Source organism: Egretta garzetta, unplaced genomic scaffold, assembly GCF_000687185.1.
Source record: "Egretta garzetta isolate BGI_Z169 unplaced genomic scaffold, ASM68718v1 scaffold54, whole genome shotgun sequence".
Lineage (NCBI taxonomy): Eukaryota > Metazoa > Chordata > Aves > Pelecaniformes > Ardeidae > Egretta > Egretta garzetta.
In genome coordinates this window covers 1158232-1177393 of record NW_009259313.1, presented here as the reverse complement: position 1 = coordinate 1177393, position 19162 = coordinate 1158232, and the positions used below count along the sequence as shown (strand labels likewise).

At 37.3% G+C, this 19162-nt stretch overlaps 1 protein-coding gene across 2 annotated transcripts; it reads right to left on the bottom strand.

Moving 5' to 3' along the window:
• Positions 1-2264: 2264 nt before the first annotated feature.
• Positions 2265-19162, bottom strand: NLRC4 (NLR family CARD domain containing 4). Of its 2 annotated transcripts, none has more exons than XM_009636418.2 (9): positions 17570-19162; positions 15925-15982; positions 14045-14305; positions 10669-12660; positions 8211-8303; positions 7266-7436; positions 5048-5140; positions 4537-4704; positions 2265-3711 (listed from the first exon to the last, which is right to left on the bottom strand). In XM_009636418.2, coding segments are annotated over exons 2-9 (3096 nt in total). In that variant the 5' UTR covers positions 15926-15982; positions 17570-19162; the 3' UTR covers positions 2265-3394. The 2 variants fall into 2 exon arrangements, with proteins under 2 accessions (XP_009634713.2, XP_035747899.1); XM_035892006.1 differs by having other exon boundaries at positions 17574-19162.

Sequence of the window (19162 nt, the reverse complement as noted above, 5' to 3'; positions counted from 1 at the left end):
CCTTTCTTCTAGTAGGGTTGTGACTAGCCACAGGCTACAGTTGATTTCTCTTTAGAACTGTCTTCCAAAGGCTCAGTTACCCATTTTTGAAAGCAGTTAAAACATTGCCCTTCGGCTGCTTGCCTTTTTCCCCTATCAGCAGTCCTAACAAAGACTTTTCCGCTACTTACCAAAAGTAAAGGATTCTTGCAAGGACCAGAGTTAATGGCACTTGTTTCTGATCTCACAAGACTTGGAACACAATCCAGTTCTCTACACAACGTAATCTTCCACATTTCTAGTGCCTGATTTTTTCCATTGCTCTGCACTGTATGTATTTACTTACATCAGCACAAAGTGAGGACAAAAGGCTGCCAACGCAAAGCACTCTCTCTACAAACATGACACTCTGGCATAAAAGGCAACACAACACATTGGAGAGAAGAGAATAGTCCTTTAATTACAATAATTAAATTATGCATGGTTTTGTTAATTTTTTCACAGAAAACAGAAAGGTCCTGAGACTGAAAGGGTAGGGCTGACTAGCATGAGAGCCTAAAAACAAGTGAAGTCAGCAGTTCAGTTTGATAGTACTGTCAAATCAAACTTGTACAGATTTGTCCCCAACTATCTGAGCAATATCATTTGTTCATTTTTGTGGCTTGATGGACTTGTTTTTTAGTTCATCTTTCTCTTTCTGCACTGATAAACTTTACAAAACTTTACATTTGTAGCTCTAGGAAGATGATTGCCTCAGTGCTCACATAGTCCTTTGGGTTTTTGCATGGTGTCAGACATAAGCCCTCATCTGGCTCTTATTTTCTCTCTAGGCCTTACTCAAACCTGCCTGCTCTATAGCTCAGGTTTCCAGCTTGATCCTATTATGTCCGATGCCAAGTGGCAAAAAAACTGCACAGCCACCTGAAGTACAAAGTAAACATTTTCTTGGTCATTCTAATTTCTCAGCCTCTCGTCCAGGTTCCTGGTTTGGTCACGAAGTTTCTCCCTAGGGCACTGTAATTGCAATCATCCTCAAAAAAGGATCATCCATCTCCGTTCAAGCTCCAGGACTGACTTTTTACCACCATCTTTCCAAGACCTTTATCTTACAAGGCCACCTGCCTGGACTACCTATGCTTCCTTCTTCAGGTTCAGCAATAGCTATTAACCCTTTTCTGTCAGCTGCTTTCTAGATCTGAGTTTTCCCAACTAGCTCTAAATGGAAAACGAAGTCCTTTGAAGATATGTTGGTTGTTTCAAACACCTGTCCACATCCTAGTATATTAATTATGAGACCTAATAATAGAGCTCTTTGGTTTTGTATCATATGTCTTAACTGTCAGAGCGGATTTATACGTCTCAAGGCAAGAACACTCAGTATGTTGCAATTCAATATCCACCAGAAAATAGAGACTGTGCTTTTCTACTTGTTTTTTCTTACAGAACGAAGCTGTGGAGGGCAAGAAAATTGCCTGGGTCTGAAGCATCAGGTGCCAGTGATAAAGAGTAAACAAGAGAATAGGCAGAACAAAAATGGTCTCTCTAATTTATTCAACTTTTCATTGTTTCTACTGCAAACAACATTATCTACAGTCTTTGGTGAGAAGTACAGTCTGCTGAGGAAGTAGGAAGGGGAGAACCCAAATACAGCTGTGGGAAGAGGGATGCAGGGATAACCAAGAGCTTGGTTATTCTTTCACATTTTCACCACTCTGAAATAGAGCCTTGAAGCACAAAGTTTCTCTGCTAAGCAACTAAGCAATTGAAAGGATTGAAATTCATAAATGGTGATGAGACTGTCTTCTTTAAACTGTATTATTTTGAGATCTGCTTTCTGTGTCAAAATAAAAAATAAGTATTTACTACAGAAATCCATGTGTCTTTTTTCACAGATGCACCCTAGTAATTTTAAATCAATTTTTCTATTTTTTATTCAGTTTTCAGTCTATATATTTGATATAGGATTTTGCTGCTTGGAAAAAAAGAAGTATTTTCTAGCCTGTGTCAGATTTTGTGAACACAGATAACTTAAGCACTTTCACTGAACTCAGTGCTTTGCTGAATGGGGATCATGCCTTTGAAGGATCCTAACTACAGGGAAAATGCTGCATTTGTTTTTACTGGCAGGGCACAGGGAGACGAATGAAATAGCTTTGAAGCACTCTCTGGCACAAAACAGAACTCACAAGTACAAGTGCTTATGAGGAGATAACACAGAGTTAATGGCTTCACGGCGTACAAGGACCCATGGTTCAACACTGCCAAGAGAAGTGGAACAGCAGCTCTAACTGGTGCTCCTGTCCCTTCATTCCAATAGCAGACTGGAAACGGGAGTCTGCTGTCTTTGGTTGGCCACCGCTTTTTACAGAAGTGGCCAAGTGTCTCCTCTGCTTTCTTTTGCTGTGTTTGGAGCTGCCTTGTGTACAAGGTTGGTTGTCTCCTGGGATATTTGTGGACTATGAGAGCCTGGAGACTGCATTCTGGCTTGTCTTCACCAGGAACGAAGGGTACCAGAAAACAACCAACTTCCTGCGAAGTGGACCACAGTATGAACTTAAGAGCACCCCTGCAACTTTATTACAACGTCCACATGTAAACTCTTACCTCATGTTAAATGTGAGGTAGCTTACTGTGAAAGAAAGCAATAAATGCTGACTTACTTTTACAAGCCAAAACGGTGGTAGATTAAAGATGGTAAAAGGTGCTTGAGATAAGCTATCTGGTGTTTTGCTGAGGAGTAAGAATTTGTTTGTGGCTAATAACTGCAGAACAGCTCTTGTTTACACCTGTGTATAATTCATGGTCACTTGTGTGACCGTGCTCTCTTTTGTAGAGCTAATATGCTCCAATCATACTGTTGTTTTAGGGGTCTAATTTTTCATTGGCACATTCTGTCTCAGCAGTAAATTTTCCTGTAGTGTATTGTAGAGATGTAGCTATACTAGAATTGCCCTGCCAGTAGGAAAAGCCCCTCTATGCTAGGTCAGACAACTATATTATCTAACTGAAAAAAGACCCCTGGTAAAACACCTACTTGTTATCCATCAAGTTGCAGCCTTTGTTACCTTTTTGTTAAGAGCTTTCCCTAATCTACACAGTTAAACTTCAAAGCTAATAAAAACGAGCTCATAGAAAGCACACACAGATAAAGTGAACACTCCCTGAAACCATTTAAAGATTGAGAGGCATTACAGGTTGCAGGATTTGGGGCTAATGCAAGGTGATTTCTCTTTTACTTTCTTTTGACCTGTTTCTCCCAGAAGAGACTGTGATACTATTCCCAGTCCCATCTCACTAGCTGACCGGGAGATCCAGATAACCCTAGGGCTGCTGATTCAATGTGTGGTTATAGAGAAGAGCATTTCTCAAATACGAAAGACTGTAAGTGAACGTCCACTGGCAAAGCTCGTTCTGTTTAAGAATGCACTAGCTGAAACTGCTTTCTGCAGTTTACTTTTGCACCATTAATAAGTCCAAGATCATGGCAATCAAACTTCCACCCGGTCACTTTAATCTCCTTTAAATAATTCAGTGTGGTTAGTACCTGACTTAATTTGCATACTAACAGTGATGCAGGCACCCAGTCTCGTTTGCTGCTGAAATCTACAGATACCAGCTTCTTGAGAGAGATCAGTGGCTGCATGAAGGAAAGCCAGCCATCGCTTGTCACACAATTCATTGACAAATCCAAGTGCTGAAGATTCTCCAGGTGTTCTTTCTCAAAAAAATTCCCTGTGAACATACATTTATTTATGTATTTATTTTTGCTTCAAGCCCTAATGAAGAGATTAATTCCTGTTTAGGATATTGAAGAATTTAATCTTATTGAAGTCAGTTGAACTTCTATGCTTAAAAAAAATACCACCCTTAATAGAAAAGGATTTAAACATGTGCTTGCATATAACTTTTTTTTTTACAAAGAATGTAAAATATAGCGGTCACAGATCACAGGGTTTTTTATATATCTAGACTTCCTTGTTAAAACCTAACCTGCAGTATGTTGCATACAACAGGATACTTTTAATTACAGACAGGTCATTAGCTTAAATGGACCGATAGACTGTTGCTCATGATCGCTCGCACAAAAGCATTGCAAGACCAGACTCATGAAAATTCCCATTCATTTTGACATTTCATTTCTATTGTATCCTCAGAAGGGGTGAGTGGTGTGAATTCAGGTTTTTATATCTCCCTGATCTTCAGCTATCTACTAGTTATACGAGTATTTTCCTTTTTTAACTCTACTGTGCACATACATTCCATAACAGATGTTATGTTAGTGGAAGATTTGATGTAAGAAGAGTCCACTTGTATTCCTGTCATGTTTATGGAGGAGATAATTCATCAATCAGAAAAGATTCCCTCTCGAGGAGATTCTTCACCAGGAATCTCCATTTGCCTGCAGTCTTCCTTGCACTACTTATGCAGTGAAAAATGGTCCTTGTTGAGTAAGCTATTTCACTTACACTATTAAAAGTTGCTGGGCTTCCTGAAGTGGCTTTGAGTTTCTCTGGTTTTTGTTCTTCATCTTTTGCTCACCCACAATTTTTTACTTACCTAGAATTCTGACCTCCGCATCAGTGAGGCTCCATTTCCTCAATCCAAGTTTTGTCAGCTGTGGCATTGTTTCCAGTAGTTCTAACAATTTTGTTAGGCAAACCTTTACATCATCTCCCCAGGGTAGCATCAGAACTTTCATCCCAGGTAGGACATTTAAGCCATCGACTAAATCAAAATAAGTGTAGTTTTTTTGGTTATAACAGTGAACTGTAAAATCACCTTGAAAAGTTAAACCAAATCACATTTCAACAGTGAAGAAAACACTGGTAGGTTAAAGACTCCAAGAAAGACTGTTGCTTTGGTAGCAAAGACAGAGCAGCCAATTGCATACAATATTCCTCACTTCTCAAAACTTCTCATTCACTGAGAGGAAATGCTTCAGGATACCAATTACATCCTACTTAAAAATTAAAGAGGGAAGAATTCTTCAATTTCTGTCTGGATGAGTCCTAGAATTGAAGCTCATTCCCAATTTAAGTGATTTATCTGAAGAAATTTTCTGACTTACCAAGTCTGTGGATAGCATCTTTTCCTTTCTCTTCTAAGTAATTTTCTGACAAATCAAGTACATTCAGTTTTGGCAAATTACAAAGATTCTGAGCTATGGGAGCAAAAAAAAACTTGTTATACATGTTTTCAGTGCAGGATGACTTGTCTTCTTTTGCACCTTTCTTAGCTTTGTTTTTTAATAAACAGCAAGACAAGATTTTTAATAGCCTCCAGGTTTTTCCTCACTTTTCTGACGTCCCTCTGATGGAAACTGTGCTCTCTTGTTTTTAATTGTGTTTCCAGGAATTAATAAAATAAAGGACCTGGGCAGCCATAAGAGCTGGAGTAATGGTTCTGCATAACTTATACTCTGGTGGCTAAATGAATTTTCAGTGGTGATTAGACAACTTTAAGATGTCTTTGCAACACAGAAGCAGGGTAAAACTGTCTGAATACATTGGAGATTCTTTAGTGGTTTAAGCCCTGGAGACTTCAACCTCCTGCTTCACAAAGCTGACAAGTTTTTTTTATTATGATATAAAAATATATATTTTACAGGGTCAGAGAATTGTGGAAGAGTAGGACTAGTTGGGACCTGAGAGTCTAAGCATCTGTAATGGGGCAGGATATTGACCCTAAACCATTCACAATACATATTTATCTATTTTGCTCTTTGAAATTTTCCATATTGTCCCTAGATGCTGTTTTACCTTCCTGGCTTTAGCAAGTTTCTGCCAATATCCAGTCTAAATATTCTTTGTTGCAAATGTAGCTACTTTCTTCTCCCAGTGGACAAAAAGAATGGGTGATTATCATCTCTTGGTAGCAATGTCTAAAGAACATAAAAAATGTATCGTATCTTTTTCAGACTTCTCTCTCAATCAAAATAAAATTAAACCATTCCTCATAAGTCACATTTTAATAACCTCTAGCTGTTGGTGGTTCTCTCTCTCGATTTCTCTATACCTCTCTTAATTATGATACCAAGGCTGGGCACAAATTTGTTGCTCAGGACTCACCAGCACATGTTTTTTGCAGTAGCATAATATTGCCAGTCTTCCACAGAAGAGCTCTGATTCTTTCCCGCTACACAGGTTAATCTCCATTTTATATTCATGAAATTGATGTCTCGTGCCCAGCTACAGCCCTTTACATCTGTCTATACTGAATTCCCTACCATTGTTTTTGGACCACCTCTTAAATGCATCCAATTTCATTTATGGTTTTGCATTCCAACAGGACTTGTAAGCCTTCCAACCTCAGTATCATCTGAAATTTTATAAGCATATCCTCCATTCTGTCATTTAAGCCATCGGTTAAAATATTGTTTAGAACAAGGAAGGACTTAATTGATTGTTTCAGATGTTAGTGAAACATCTGTGATAACTCTTTGAAAGTAATTTTTCAACCAGTTGTGCACTCATTTTATTTATATACATTTCATGAGCTTCTTGTTAAGGATGTTGTATAGGATAGTGTTAAAAACCTCATGTGAGTTATGATAGATCCAGACTTATTTCACAATCTTCTTACCCTGTTCGCTTGAAAGGTTTGACGTGATTTGTTCACACTACCTTTCTATCTCTATAATGTAAGTCCTTACAAAATGTTTCTGTGATAATCTGTCTCAGAAGTTTTCTTGGTATCAGAATGAGGTTGGCTTGTCTATGATTTCCTCCTTTCAAGGAAAAGATACTGGGTTTTCTACTTTCCTGCCTCCACAAATTTTCAGAGACAGTTGTCTATGGCTCAATGATCCTTTCAGCTTGTTCCTTACATACTTAATTGTGAATTTCCCTAAGTTCTGCTAACCTGAGTTCATCTGTTTCAGTTAAATAATTTTTACTTATCCTGATTTGTACTACTGTGACCTTGTTAAAATGATTTGAGTAGGTACCTGATCAGAATGAATCTTCCTGGTAGTGATTGAAACAAAAACAACTTTGAAAACTAGTTTTGCTTGCATCATCCATTATTTGCTTTCCTATTTTGCTTGTTTAGAGCTATGCAATAGTTTACCTTTCTCTTTTAGACAACCTTTATACTTAGGATTTATATAAAATCTTTATACAAACTTTCCTTATTGAATTTTACATCTCTGCTAACTGAAACTCATTGTGAACCTAAGCGTTTCTGATTTTATCCTTACAAGCTTTTTTTTGTTGTTGTTATAGAATTATGGTTTGATTTTCAAAACACACATACTCAGTTCGTAAAGTTACTTTTACTATACTTACCTAGAATTTCCACAGCATCACTGGAGATACAGCAGTTGACGAGTTGGATTTCTTCCAGTTCACTTAGTTCATCAGAGAGCGATCTTACAATGCAGGTTATGCCATCCCCAATAGCTGTCAAATGATTCATGTATAATAAGCGTAGCTTTCTCAAATTCCTGATACCTTCAGCTATAAATGGGGGGGAAAAAAAAGGTCATACTGCTAGGTGAACTGTTTTGATATGCTTATAGTGTCTTGATCACAGCAAACTTCTAGACAGAACTAGATGTTTACTGCCTGGCATACCACAACTCTCTGTATTTTGATGCCATTAAATAGATGATAAGATTTGTTTGCAAAAAAAAAGATAAACACAGCCTCTTTTTCAGCTACTGTATCATGTAATCAATACAAACTGCCCCTCAGCCAAAAGAAAGTAACTCACAGAAGATCAAATGTGATCTTCTTGTGGAACAAATCCAAGAGAAGCATTCTTTTACCACGCCACCAAAGAGAGCACAGATAGACATATGGATTGCCATCTCCATTTCAGTTACTGGGCTGTGTGGCCCTAGCGAACATTATTCAAACTTTTCAACCTTGGTATCCAGTGACCAGCCTTGCAGAAAGTCACCAATAGGTCAGGGAAGGGAACTATATCACCTTTGCAATCTCCTGACTTGCGGTTCATGTAGATTAGCCAGTCCTGGGATCAGTATGTTAGATCTGTTTGACTACAGTATGCATTACTAACTTGAAAGGAGAACTCTCATGCTTTCTGACAATCAGGATACAGAACATATCAAGACTTCAATGCAAATATATAAGAAATTACTTCTTTAAATTAGTTGATAGGGTTTTCAAGTCCTAATAATGTATAAACTTCAGACCAACTTGTTAAAACATTCACATTCTCAGCACTATATATTTGTTTATGCTGTGAAATAGGAGAGAAGAAATTACCTAATTTTTTTGCATCACCTTCATCCATACTTATGTTGTCAAGTACGAGCCCTTCAGCATTCACAAGTTTCTTTATTCCATCAATAAGTCCACCTGCCAAAAAAACCCCAAAACATAGATGTATACAGCATATTAATTTAATACAGGAACAAATTCATTTGTAGAACAGATACACTTCAGTGATATTAGGTTCTTGTGAAAGTAAGTAATAGTTTTGTGTGAAAATATGAATGCCTAAAAGGGATGACCTAGGGAGAATATGACAGAGGTCTACAAAATAATGACTGCATGGAAAAGGTTGGGTAGAGACTGGCCATTTTTTTCTTCCAGTACAAGAACAAGGGGCCATCACTTGAAACTTGTCCAAAACAAAGATTAAAGACATAGTCCTTCACACCCTTTGGCAAAGGATGCTGCAGATGCAATAAGTTTACATGGGTTCAAAGCAAAGACAGACAAGTACTAGCAGGACCCTTTGGGGAGGTCACTGAATAAACAAATCATAAGCACAGGAAACTGGTCTGAGCTTGAAACAGAGGCTGTGAGATTAGGAAGAATAAAGTATTATAGATTCTTGCACTGTTCTTGCTCTTCCTTAGATACCCACTTATAGGTGCTGTCGGGGACAATGAACCAAGGTAGACGGACCCTTCCTCTGAATCAGTATGGCTGTTGTTACTGTATTCTTATGCTGTTCTCCCTAACAATCTTGGCATATGTGTGCAGACAGGAAAGAGATTTTTTTTTTTAATTTAATATGTAGTTCCTGAATAATCTTGAGATTGTATGTTATAAAATGATCAAAAAATTCAGGTTAGGACTTCTGAGGTCATCTAGTTTGATCTCCTGCTCAAAGCAGGGCTGATTTTAAAGTTAGATGAGGCTGCTCAGGGCCTTCTCCAGACGAGTTTTGAAAACCTCCAAGGACAAGTGATTAAATGACCTCCAGATCCCTGTTGCAATGTTTGACCACCCTCCTGGTAAAAAACAGTTTATGTCCAATTGGAACTTCCTTTGTTAGAAACTTGAAATTGTTGACTCTTGCCCTTCAGTTGTGCACCTCTGAAAAACTCCATCTTTTCTATAACACCTTTAAGGTAATGGAAGACTGCAATTAGATTCCCCATTAGCCTTTTCTTCTCCAGGCAAACCATGGCCAGTTCTCTTAACTTCTCATTGCATATTAGGTGTTCCAGCTCCCTGGCCACACTAATGGCCCTCCATTGGACTCTAACCAGATTGTTACTATCTCTTTTATAGTGGGCAGCCTGAAATTGCACATAATACTCCAGAATGGCCACAAGAGTGCAGAATAAAAGGAAATAACCACTTCCCAGATACACTATTGCTAATGCAGCCCACTATGTGCTTAGTCTTCATCACTGCAAGAGTGCTTTGCTGACTCATGATAACCTACCTCTGAGATCTGGTAGCATCAGTACTTGTGTACGTTTCTCAAGACAAGACAGCTTCATGGATAGCTTGAATGTTGAAAAGCTCAGAGCACAGTGCAGCAGCAGATGCCTCCATTAGTGCCCTGCTCTAATAAGTGTGGAAGGATCCTGTATGTGTGCGATTCACAGCATCAGGAAATACATGTCCTTCATCCTGGGGGGGGGGTTGGACTAGATGACCTCTAGGGGTCCCTTCCAACCCAAAACATTCTATGATTCTATGATTCTATCCTACCTGCAGGATCCTTCACCTCAGGTATGTCTGGAGCATACTATACTATAGGTACTACACTCTTCTTTATTATGCCATTGTAATTTGAAAGAGAAAACAATTATTCAAGCTAGAAGCATTTAATTAATTACTGGAATGACTTATCAAAAGATACTGCAGATTTTCCATCGTATTAGGTATTAACATCAGAACTAGACTACTTCAAAAAAAAACGTTTACCTGAAAATTATGACAAGGTTGTAGTAAGCAATGAGGGAAAATTTCTGTCCAGTGTTACAGGTCTAGACTAGGCTACAACACCCTCATTTGGCTGTCAAAACCATAGGCATCTGTTGCGAAAACTAAGTTAAAGTGATGGTACGCTGTATCCAATGGCACTCATAAAGTTTAGCTAGCATATAGACAGTTTCTCATTTACTGTGGATTATTTGCACCAGAGTTGTTAAATTTTTCTCCCATCTAGTATTCTATTAAAAGCCAGATTTTTTAATATATTATGTACCAAGAACCAAGAATATAATGAAATGGCAATTTACAGGAATTCAAAGGCCAGACCTGATTTACACAACTAAATAACATAATTAAATTTACATCACTGAGTAAACTGCAGCCACTTTCACCATGAATAGAATTGCGTTCTAGCAATATAACATTTCTCAAACTGATCAAAACCAGGCATCTTCCATATACAAGGCAGCCATGAGCCACTTTGTTTTACCTTCTCATCCACATTTATCTAAAAGAGCTCATTTACTGCCAGTAAATACTGTACCTTCTAGATTTTCACTTTGCAGATGTCTTATATGTAAGGTTTTCAGCTTTGTCATTGTTGTGATCTGTTTCTCATCTTCCACAGTAAGAGGCGTGGACTCCACAGTAAGATCCTCTAAGTTTTTACAGGTTTCAAGGACTTCACTCAATGTTCCTGTGATACCAGCACTATTGCTGATGCGCAGCTTGAGGCTTGCAGCAGAGCAACATATTTTGCCCAGATATTTAATATCGTGCTTCTTTAACTTGTTGAAATCCTGCAGTGTAATTTCTAAAGATCTGAGACTTTGGTTCCAGTTGAAGAATAGGGAGACAGCCTTTTCAGGAATGTAAGTTTTAAGTGAACTAATTTGAAGATTTTCCACATTCTCATTGTCTGTTTCCTTATTGGGTGAGTAATTTCCAAAAAAATCTAACTTAATGAGTCCTAGTACACTAACACAATTTGGTAAGTATCTAAAAAAATCAGAAAAATAAATTGGGATATTTTGAGTATTAATGTAAATACTTTTATTACAAAAAAACTCTTCAAAATCTCTGCTCAATGCTGATTTGGAAGAACTTTCATAAAAGAAATTAATGACACAGTCCGCCAAAATATCCTTGTCAGTTTTACTTAAATCTTCCTTTTCAGGTATATTTTCTGGGGGTTTTGTGTCTTTGCTTTCCAAAGCCAGATTCTTTAATGAAAGCAGTTGAGAAAAATCTCTGTGCTGATCAATTCTTTTCAGTAAGTCCAAAATTATTCTAGTGGCATCTGGAGAAGATCCACAAGTGTAGAGGAGCAAATTGAAATAAGTATTGCTAATATCTGAAATAGTATTAATTTTCTGTAGGTAACTATACCCTTTCTTCACGTCTGCTTCTTGGCAGGATGTCAGTAGTTTGCAAAGTTTTTGGCCTGCAGTGTATTCCTGAAATGATTTATGAAAGAACCTGTATGTTGGCTTTAGTCTTTGGGCTGTGTATTTATTCAGAAGACCTGAAGCTAGCAGGACTTCTTCTTTCACATCAGCTAAATCCTCAGACTGAAAATCAAATCTCTGATCAAATATCCCATCTAAAGCTAAGTCTCCACAATGATTTATGCTCAGCATAATATGTTTTTCTGTTATTTCTTTTGTTTTGTACCTGTTTTTCGCCACCATCAACTCATACAAAGTAGAGAAAAGTAGAGTTTGGGTGCTTGGATGAAAATTACTTTCACCCATTTGAATGGCACAAGCAATGATGACAAAGAGTGGAGTCTTCATAAGGTTCTTCATGGAAGTGGCCTCTTCAAGCTGGTTTAACAGACCATCAGCCAGATTATTTGTCAAGACATTTTTAATGAGCTTCTTGCAACTCTCCTCTGATAGATCTCCTATTTCAGCAATCAGTGACCCAAACTGTCTGATTTTATGGATGGACTCAGTCCTGGTAGAAATAATGACCATGTTTTTGAATTTGTGGTTTTCTTTTATCATTGCTTCTATCTCTGGACAGTTTTGTGGTTTGAATTCATCATATCCATCTAACAGGAAAAGGACCCTTTCTCTTTGTGCTAGTAGCATTCTCATGAACTCTTGTTCGCAGATGTGGTAGTGTTCAAAAAGAAGCTGATCACAGACAGTCTTGTATATTCCACCTCTTGTGCTAGTCAGGCTGATAAAGAAAACAAACTGGAATTTTTTCAAAGCGGAGCAATTATCAGAAGCCCAGAGTACGGCAATTCTTTTTAGAAGAGTCGTTTTTCCTTTGCCAGCTTCTCCTTCTATAATGCAGGGATTTTTCAATTCTTCCAGAAGGACATTTAGCGTCAGCTGCCCTTTCCTGCTATTATGTATATCTTTTTTCCACAGCAAGACATCAGTATAGGAAGTTCCCAAATCAAAAATTATGTCAATATCACAACCCAGAGGATGATATTTTTGAAAAGCTGAAGATAGATACACATACTTTAAATCCTGAATCAAGCCATTTAATTTAGCTTGTTCCACTTGCCTGGTAGTACCTAAGACAAACAGATCATATATCAGTGGATTAAATAGTCAACGAGTTTGTGAATTAAATTTCATTACTTTTGGAAGAACTGTCTCAATGTACTTAAAATCAATCAAATAGTGGTAAGCAAGAGGCATGAGATGTATTTATTTTCCACTGTCTAGGCGAGACTTAATGGATAAGGGCTGTAGTTACTCCTTGTGCAGAAGATTCACACAGCCTGCAGATACCCCTCTGGATCTACATAATTCCTTACTTGAGGGCCTTTTGGACTTACCCCACTCATGCATTGCATTCCAAAAATCTAAGCTTGCATACAAGCATATGAAAGTTTATATGTGCAAATGCATATTGAGAGTATGAGTTTTTTATGTAATAAGGTTTTAATATGGAAAGATGGCATTCATATATATGAAAGATATTAGAGTATTAAGAGAGAGATTTGTAAATCAGTAACAGGTTTTGACAGTTGGACTGAATGAACTTTTAATCTAGTTCTTTTTTTAAACTATGTCTCTTGCATTTCTGTTACTTTTGGTTAGTCTAAGAGCTGCTTTCATACAGTTAGGAGGTGAGTTTAGCTGAACGTTCCATCATAGACATAAGAAAATGTAGTAACATCTGGAAAGTCTGAAGCTTACAAAACCCCCTCAGCTTCTAAAGGGAGTCCTGGAAGGTTTGTATGCACTGCCCTTTAAAGCACACATACATAAACTAAGGGGCAGGGCTGAATCAGACATTTATTTCAAGATCAGACTTTTGAAGCAAGTGGAGTAAAGAAGCACAGTCCATCAAACTGAAGGAAATTGGGGAAACCTGTTTTAGGGAAAGCTTCGGTAACAAACATCGTGCCTCTTTGGGAGTGCCGAAAAATTAGCCTGGGTGTATGCATTACATTCATGCAATAAGATAATCCTTTAACAACATAATGAAATTGCGGTCTGTGCACAAGTAGTTTCAGCTTCCAGGGAAGAGGTTTATATTTGAAAAACTCATTACATATCCCCATTAAATTTTATATGAATTTTGTCCATAGAACTGATCTAATTCAGTGTTCAGCTCACCCACAACTCACTTATCATAAACAAGTGATGGGATGTGTTTAACTGTCTGAATTTCAGCTATCTGATCACAGATGATTTTCACTCGTTCAGAATTTTTCACTGCATTTGGATTTCCCCTCTTTGTGTCTTAACGTTTGTAAAATATCTTAGTGTTCACTGTTTCATTCTCTCAGATGAAACAATTCAGACCACACAAATCAAACTAGGGTTTACTTAACTACAGAATTATAAGACTATTGCAAAAATGAGTGCATTGCAAGTTTTTAATGGTTTTTTCTATAATAATTTAACTCCTGGCTAGAAGACAAAAATATAATCCATAATACTTACAATATCCTTGCAGGTCATGAAAGAGAAAAGGGTTGTGTTTCTCAAGCGACCTAACCAAAATATTGCAGGCTTCTGAACCTTTATTCAAAATCATGTAAATCATCATTCTTGAGGCTTCTTGTTCAACCTTTTCACAGGTAATGGTATTTACTTCTTCAAAAGACATGGCATTGCAGGCTAAAAGGTCATCTGCTATTTGCTTGACAGTGATCATTCCCATTCTTTGAATGAGATGTACTCTGTTGCTTTCTATAAATTCCACTGAGAAGAGAGAATTCAATTTTTTAGAATAAGTCTAGCTCATACAGTAGCTGACACATAAACCATCCTTCAGTATTCAGTGCACACTTTTGTGGTGCACCGAGTGGCTAATATCTACACAGGTACCAATAGTATTCAGGAAATGGTAACATCTTAGTAGGAACATAGAAAAGTTTGTAAAAGTTTCTGTGAAGGGATCAGAGGTTTCTGGTAAAAAAAGATGCAGTGTGGAATGTATCAGTATGGGTATGAAAGTTATATGGTATGTCTGAGATGTTGGCCGGCATCACAGAAACATATTAAAAGTTTCAATGGAAATTGCTTTTGAAAATTATAGTATTTACTGATATGTCTAAAAACAGGTTCATATTTCTGGATCTGCATTTGAAAATCTTGGCAAGTTCGTGCAGGTCATGACAAATATAATTTGATTCTTCAAGCAAAACCTGTGTGAAGTACTTAAACATTATTACACTCATTTTAAGATTAAAAAAGTCAAATGAGTTACACTTGATGCCCAAGCTCATAGGCAGTCTTGAACACATCCCAGGATGAAAACATCTCCAGACAGGCTTCCGTACTCTGTGGTTGGAATGGCTAAGAATCAGTGTCAGGGCATGCAAGCACTCCTAACCAGAAGGAATATATGCATGATATTTATCTGTGGGTGGCTTGGAGAAATGCACAGATTCTCAGCTCCCGAGCTAGCCAAGAAGTGTCTGTATCTGGTCAAAGCTTTTTTTTACTAGCCAGCTGAACATAGGTAACAGCATTGTGTAGGCAGTAAGGAGATAAAAGAAAGACGTGATAGGAATGAGGTGGGGCCTGATGTTGGTAAATTGGAGTCATTAGAGACAGCCCCATTTCTGTTGGGCAGCTCTGTTCTCTTCCCTTCCACAAAATCCAGGAGAGATTTGAGATACAATAGTAATAACTAAGGGAGTCATGGGAACGTCTTTTGCGCGAAGACGTGTGCCACACGCATTTCTGCAGGAAGAGACACATTTTGAGAATTTTACATTTTTTGCAAATCTGCGATTTCATTACGTGGAATTTTAAAATAAATGTTGGGGGCATTGATTTACCTGCACATGTCGAAATAAAACTGGACTATCACACCTCTATGTTTTTTAGACCTTGAATAGTACAGTAAAAAAGACTTTTTCAGGCATAATTTTATAAAACTTAAGCTTCTGTATAATTGTGGGGGAAAGGGAGAAGGTGGTCTTTGCAAGTCTGAAATTATCTGCAATATTTTGGAATAAGCCGTAGAAATTACTGTAAGATATAGAAAAGACTATAAGACACAAGAAATGTCCAGCTGAAAAAAATATTTTGTCAGAAAAAAATCATTAACCCAAAATTTTCTATCTGTAATATGTTGAAATAGAAATTTTTAATAAAATTTCTCCGTAAAGGCTACCTTTAAAAAACGTTTTAGAGTAAGACTTTTTACAATGTTAATAAATAGTCATATCATATAGCTGGAACATAAATCTAGCAATTATGATGTTTTGATTTTTGAAAAGACATTTTCTTTTTAAGGTTATTTGATTTTTTAATCACTATTTACATCTAACATTAAATACAAAGAAACTATAGTTTATAAAAAATCTTACTTGTTCAGACTGAAAGTTTCAATGCTTCAACTATGGAACAGTGAATCTAATATCCAGACTGAAAAACAAAAAAAAATTAAAAGATTGAGTACTCCAGATATTACTGTCATTTTTGTAGACCAGAAAAAAATTACTTTTCATGAAATGCTGATATGCAATTAGTCAGATATAACAATATTCTCTCTCGGTGAATTGACTACAATTACTTTGATTTGATAACTTTTATATATATATATATTTATTTGATAACTTCAAAGCGTGTTTCAAATCAATAAGCAGGAAATATTGATTTAAGCAAGTGATTTTTATCTTTTGTGCTTTTATTCCTACGAAACAGATCATTTTCATAGACCAGCATAATCATTAAAATATAACCTTTAAAGGAAATTCGGTCATTATTTTTGACAACCAGAAAGATACAGTTTGTTTTTCACATTGTTTCAGTTCATGTTTCACATAGTGTCATAGCATAATATATATATGCAGATTCTTATTTTTTACATTTTTATCATTAAGGATAGTGAATGATGCATACATTACTTATTTGTTTTTACTTTGAATGATACCAAGATACATGTGGATGGAAATGGTAATTAAGGTAACAGCACACAAATCCAACATTTAAATTCATGTATTTGTTACATAAAATTAAATAAAAGTACCTTAAATAAAATTACTTATTTTTAACAGACACAACTGAGAAAATAAAGTACATTTGTGAGAAAATGTAGCAGGTCAAATTAAAGCTTAGTATCCCATCTCCAGCGGTGCCTTCTGTAAGATGGTCCATTCCATGGGATCTTTTCCATCTCCATTATATTCTTTTTGAGGTGGAATGCTGGGGTAGACCATAGTGTGAAGACAGCATATGGCTTTATGGCTGGACACAGTGCCACAGTAATGTTCTCTCTTTCATTTTCCATTTTCTGACAATTCCTTCCATTTGCTTTTACTGAGCATTGAGCAGATACTTTCATAGACCCATCAGTTTTAACCCCCAGCTCTCATTTGTAAATGTTAATCACCATCCTCATGTAAGCAAACCCATGATTTTTAAGAGTAACTTAACAATGTTCTGAACAAAAAATACTGTTTGCTTAGACAAGCTTTTATTAAAATCCTTAAAATACTCAAATATCAAGTGTAGAAGCACAGTCTATTTGCATTAACCCTCTCTGAGCCAAAATTTAAATACTCTAAAGCTTCTAGAATCTACAATAGTCTCCAATATTACCAGCTTTATTTAGTAATAATCTTATAGTTTGTAGCACACTAAATAGTGTGTTAATAATTAGTAGTAATTAATAATAATTGCTAGTATACTAGATTACTACTTAGTCCTAAGTTCTGTAAAACTATTCTGGCTTTACAGTGCTGAAAGACTAATTTGAAGTTGCTCCTGTAAAAGGTATGCCCTAAATATTACAACTTTTCTGATAGTTTTTCTAAGGAAATGCACACAGGCTTTTCTTTTTTGTTTAAAGAAGCAGTTAAAATAAATAGTTGTAAATTTCCCACTGCCAAAGGCATGTAGGGTTTCTTAAGAGAAAAAAATTTCCAGCAAAACTAAGTTAAAACATCTCTGAGCCTTCTTCTTTACAAATATTCAAGAATTAAGATAGCGGTAAGAAAGAAAGCACTTTACCCACATCAGCGTTCTCTTAAATGAAAAAGACTCAGGGAGCCATGAAGTGTCGTAGGGCTTGTCAAAAACAGACTCCATATTATCTGTAGGTTCCTTCTCTGCATTTCCTCTTTGTACAATTACTTAATACCTTGCTTGCTTAAAGAGTGTGTTGTGCAATACCCTTCTGTTGCCAGAAACATATGGAACTGTTGCTTGATGTATAGCAAGTTCCGGTTCGTAACTATCTGAAATTTTACAATACAGCAGTTATCAAAAACCTAGCCTTCAGTCCAGGGTTAATGGTCAAGTTGTTAGTAAATATTTCTACTACCAGTAGAAATGAGTGTTACCTATGGTGCATTTACTTCATTCGCTCCTTACTGGTTTCACTGGAAGATAGTAACCAATTCATGAGCGAGATGTTCACTGCGGGACTCTGATATCTAGACTAAACCACGGAGTCTTGCTGTTCCAAGAAGCGAGGAGGGCTCAGCGGCTTTCCTCACTATTAGAGCAGCACAGACTCAAGCAACTAGATATAGCGAGGCAGGGCCAAAGAGAGGGTCTAACAACCCTAGATGCAAATACAAAAGCCATTTCCAAGTGGATGATCTATAATATCAGCATAAAGATTAGCCTAATCTGCCTAGATCAGCAACTCTGCCTAGTTCCCCTGTCAAGCAGTTGGCTCCAGACTTCCGCCAAGAAATCGGAAGATGACTCTTACCGCCAACGACTCTGACTTCCTTTTCACCCAGTAAATATTACAAATTTTTTCAGTAAATTCATATATCGCATGATTCTTGTACTTCTAAAATTAAAAGTAAATGGGAGCCCTTCCTAAGATAACCGTTTGCAGATAGATTGTCTTTCTGGCTGTCCGACAAGGCATTTGTGTGCAGCACAGCTTACTACAGCCTTTTTAAAGACTTTCCCCTTTTTCCTTTCCCTGACCAGTATACAGTAAGGCAGACCATGAGCAAATTGTCCCACAGGCAGCAGGAGTGAAGCCAGCACTCGCAAACAGTTAAGATACATGGAAGGGTGGTTATGTGCAAAGAGCTACAAGACAACCTAAACTTCAGCAGACCAACAGAAGCAATTTATGATTGCTCACATTTGTACCTGTAGTCTGGGCCCTAATCAATGAAGGTCATTTCAAAGAGCACAGAAAGGGAAAATGCGTGAACTGCTGAGAAATCTAGCAGCAGCATCTGGGTGAAGCAGGTTATTCAGCTGGTTTTGAACACTTTTTTTTTCAGAATCCCACCCTGAACTGAAACCCTGGACAAGGGTTGATCTGGCAAAAGCAGTGCTAGAGTGCCCTCTGCTGCCACAGCGGGCTGCTGGCTTGCAGAGCCTGAAGGGGAAGGGAAGGGGACTGAAAGGAGGGGGAGGACCACCAAAACCTTAATGTTTGCGCAAATGCTCCAGAGTGTCTGGATCAGGTGTGTTTCTTGATCCTTTACTGCTCTCGTATGACAGGGCATCATTTCAAGAGCAACTCTTGAAAATCTACTCACTGTTCTTATTTCAGGTAAGCATGGGCAGAACGTCTGTCTCCTTCAGCATCTCTTCTATGTGAAATTCCACTTGGATCTCAGCTGGGCA

Excerpts from the sequence above, each read along its gene's own strand:
- NLRC4 (XM_009636418.2), bottom strand. Across the intron at positions 8,304-10,668 it reads GCAAAGTGAAAATCTAGAAG|GTGGACTTATTGATGGAATA; the intron begins GTACAGTATTTA and ends TTTTTTTGGCAG. Across the intron at positions 7,437-8,210 it reads AGGTGATGCAAAAAAATTAG|CTGAAGGTATCAGGAATTTG; the intron begins GTAATTTCTTCT and ends CCCCATTTATAG.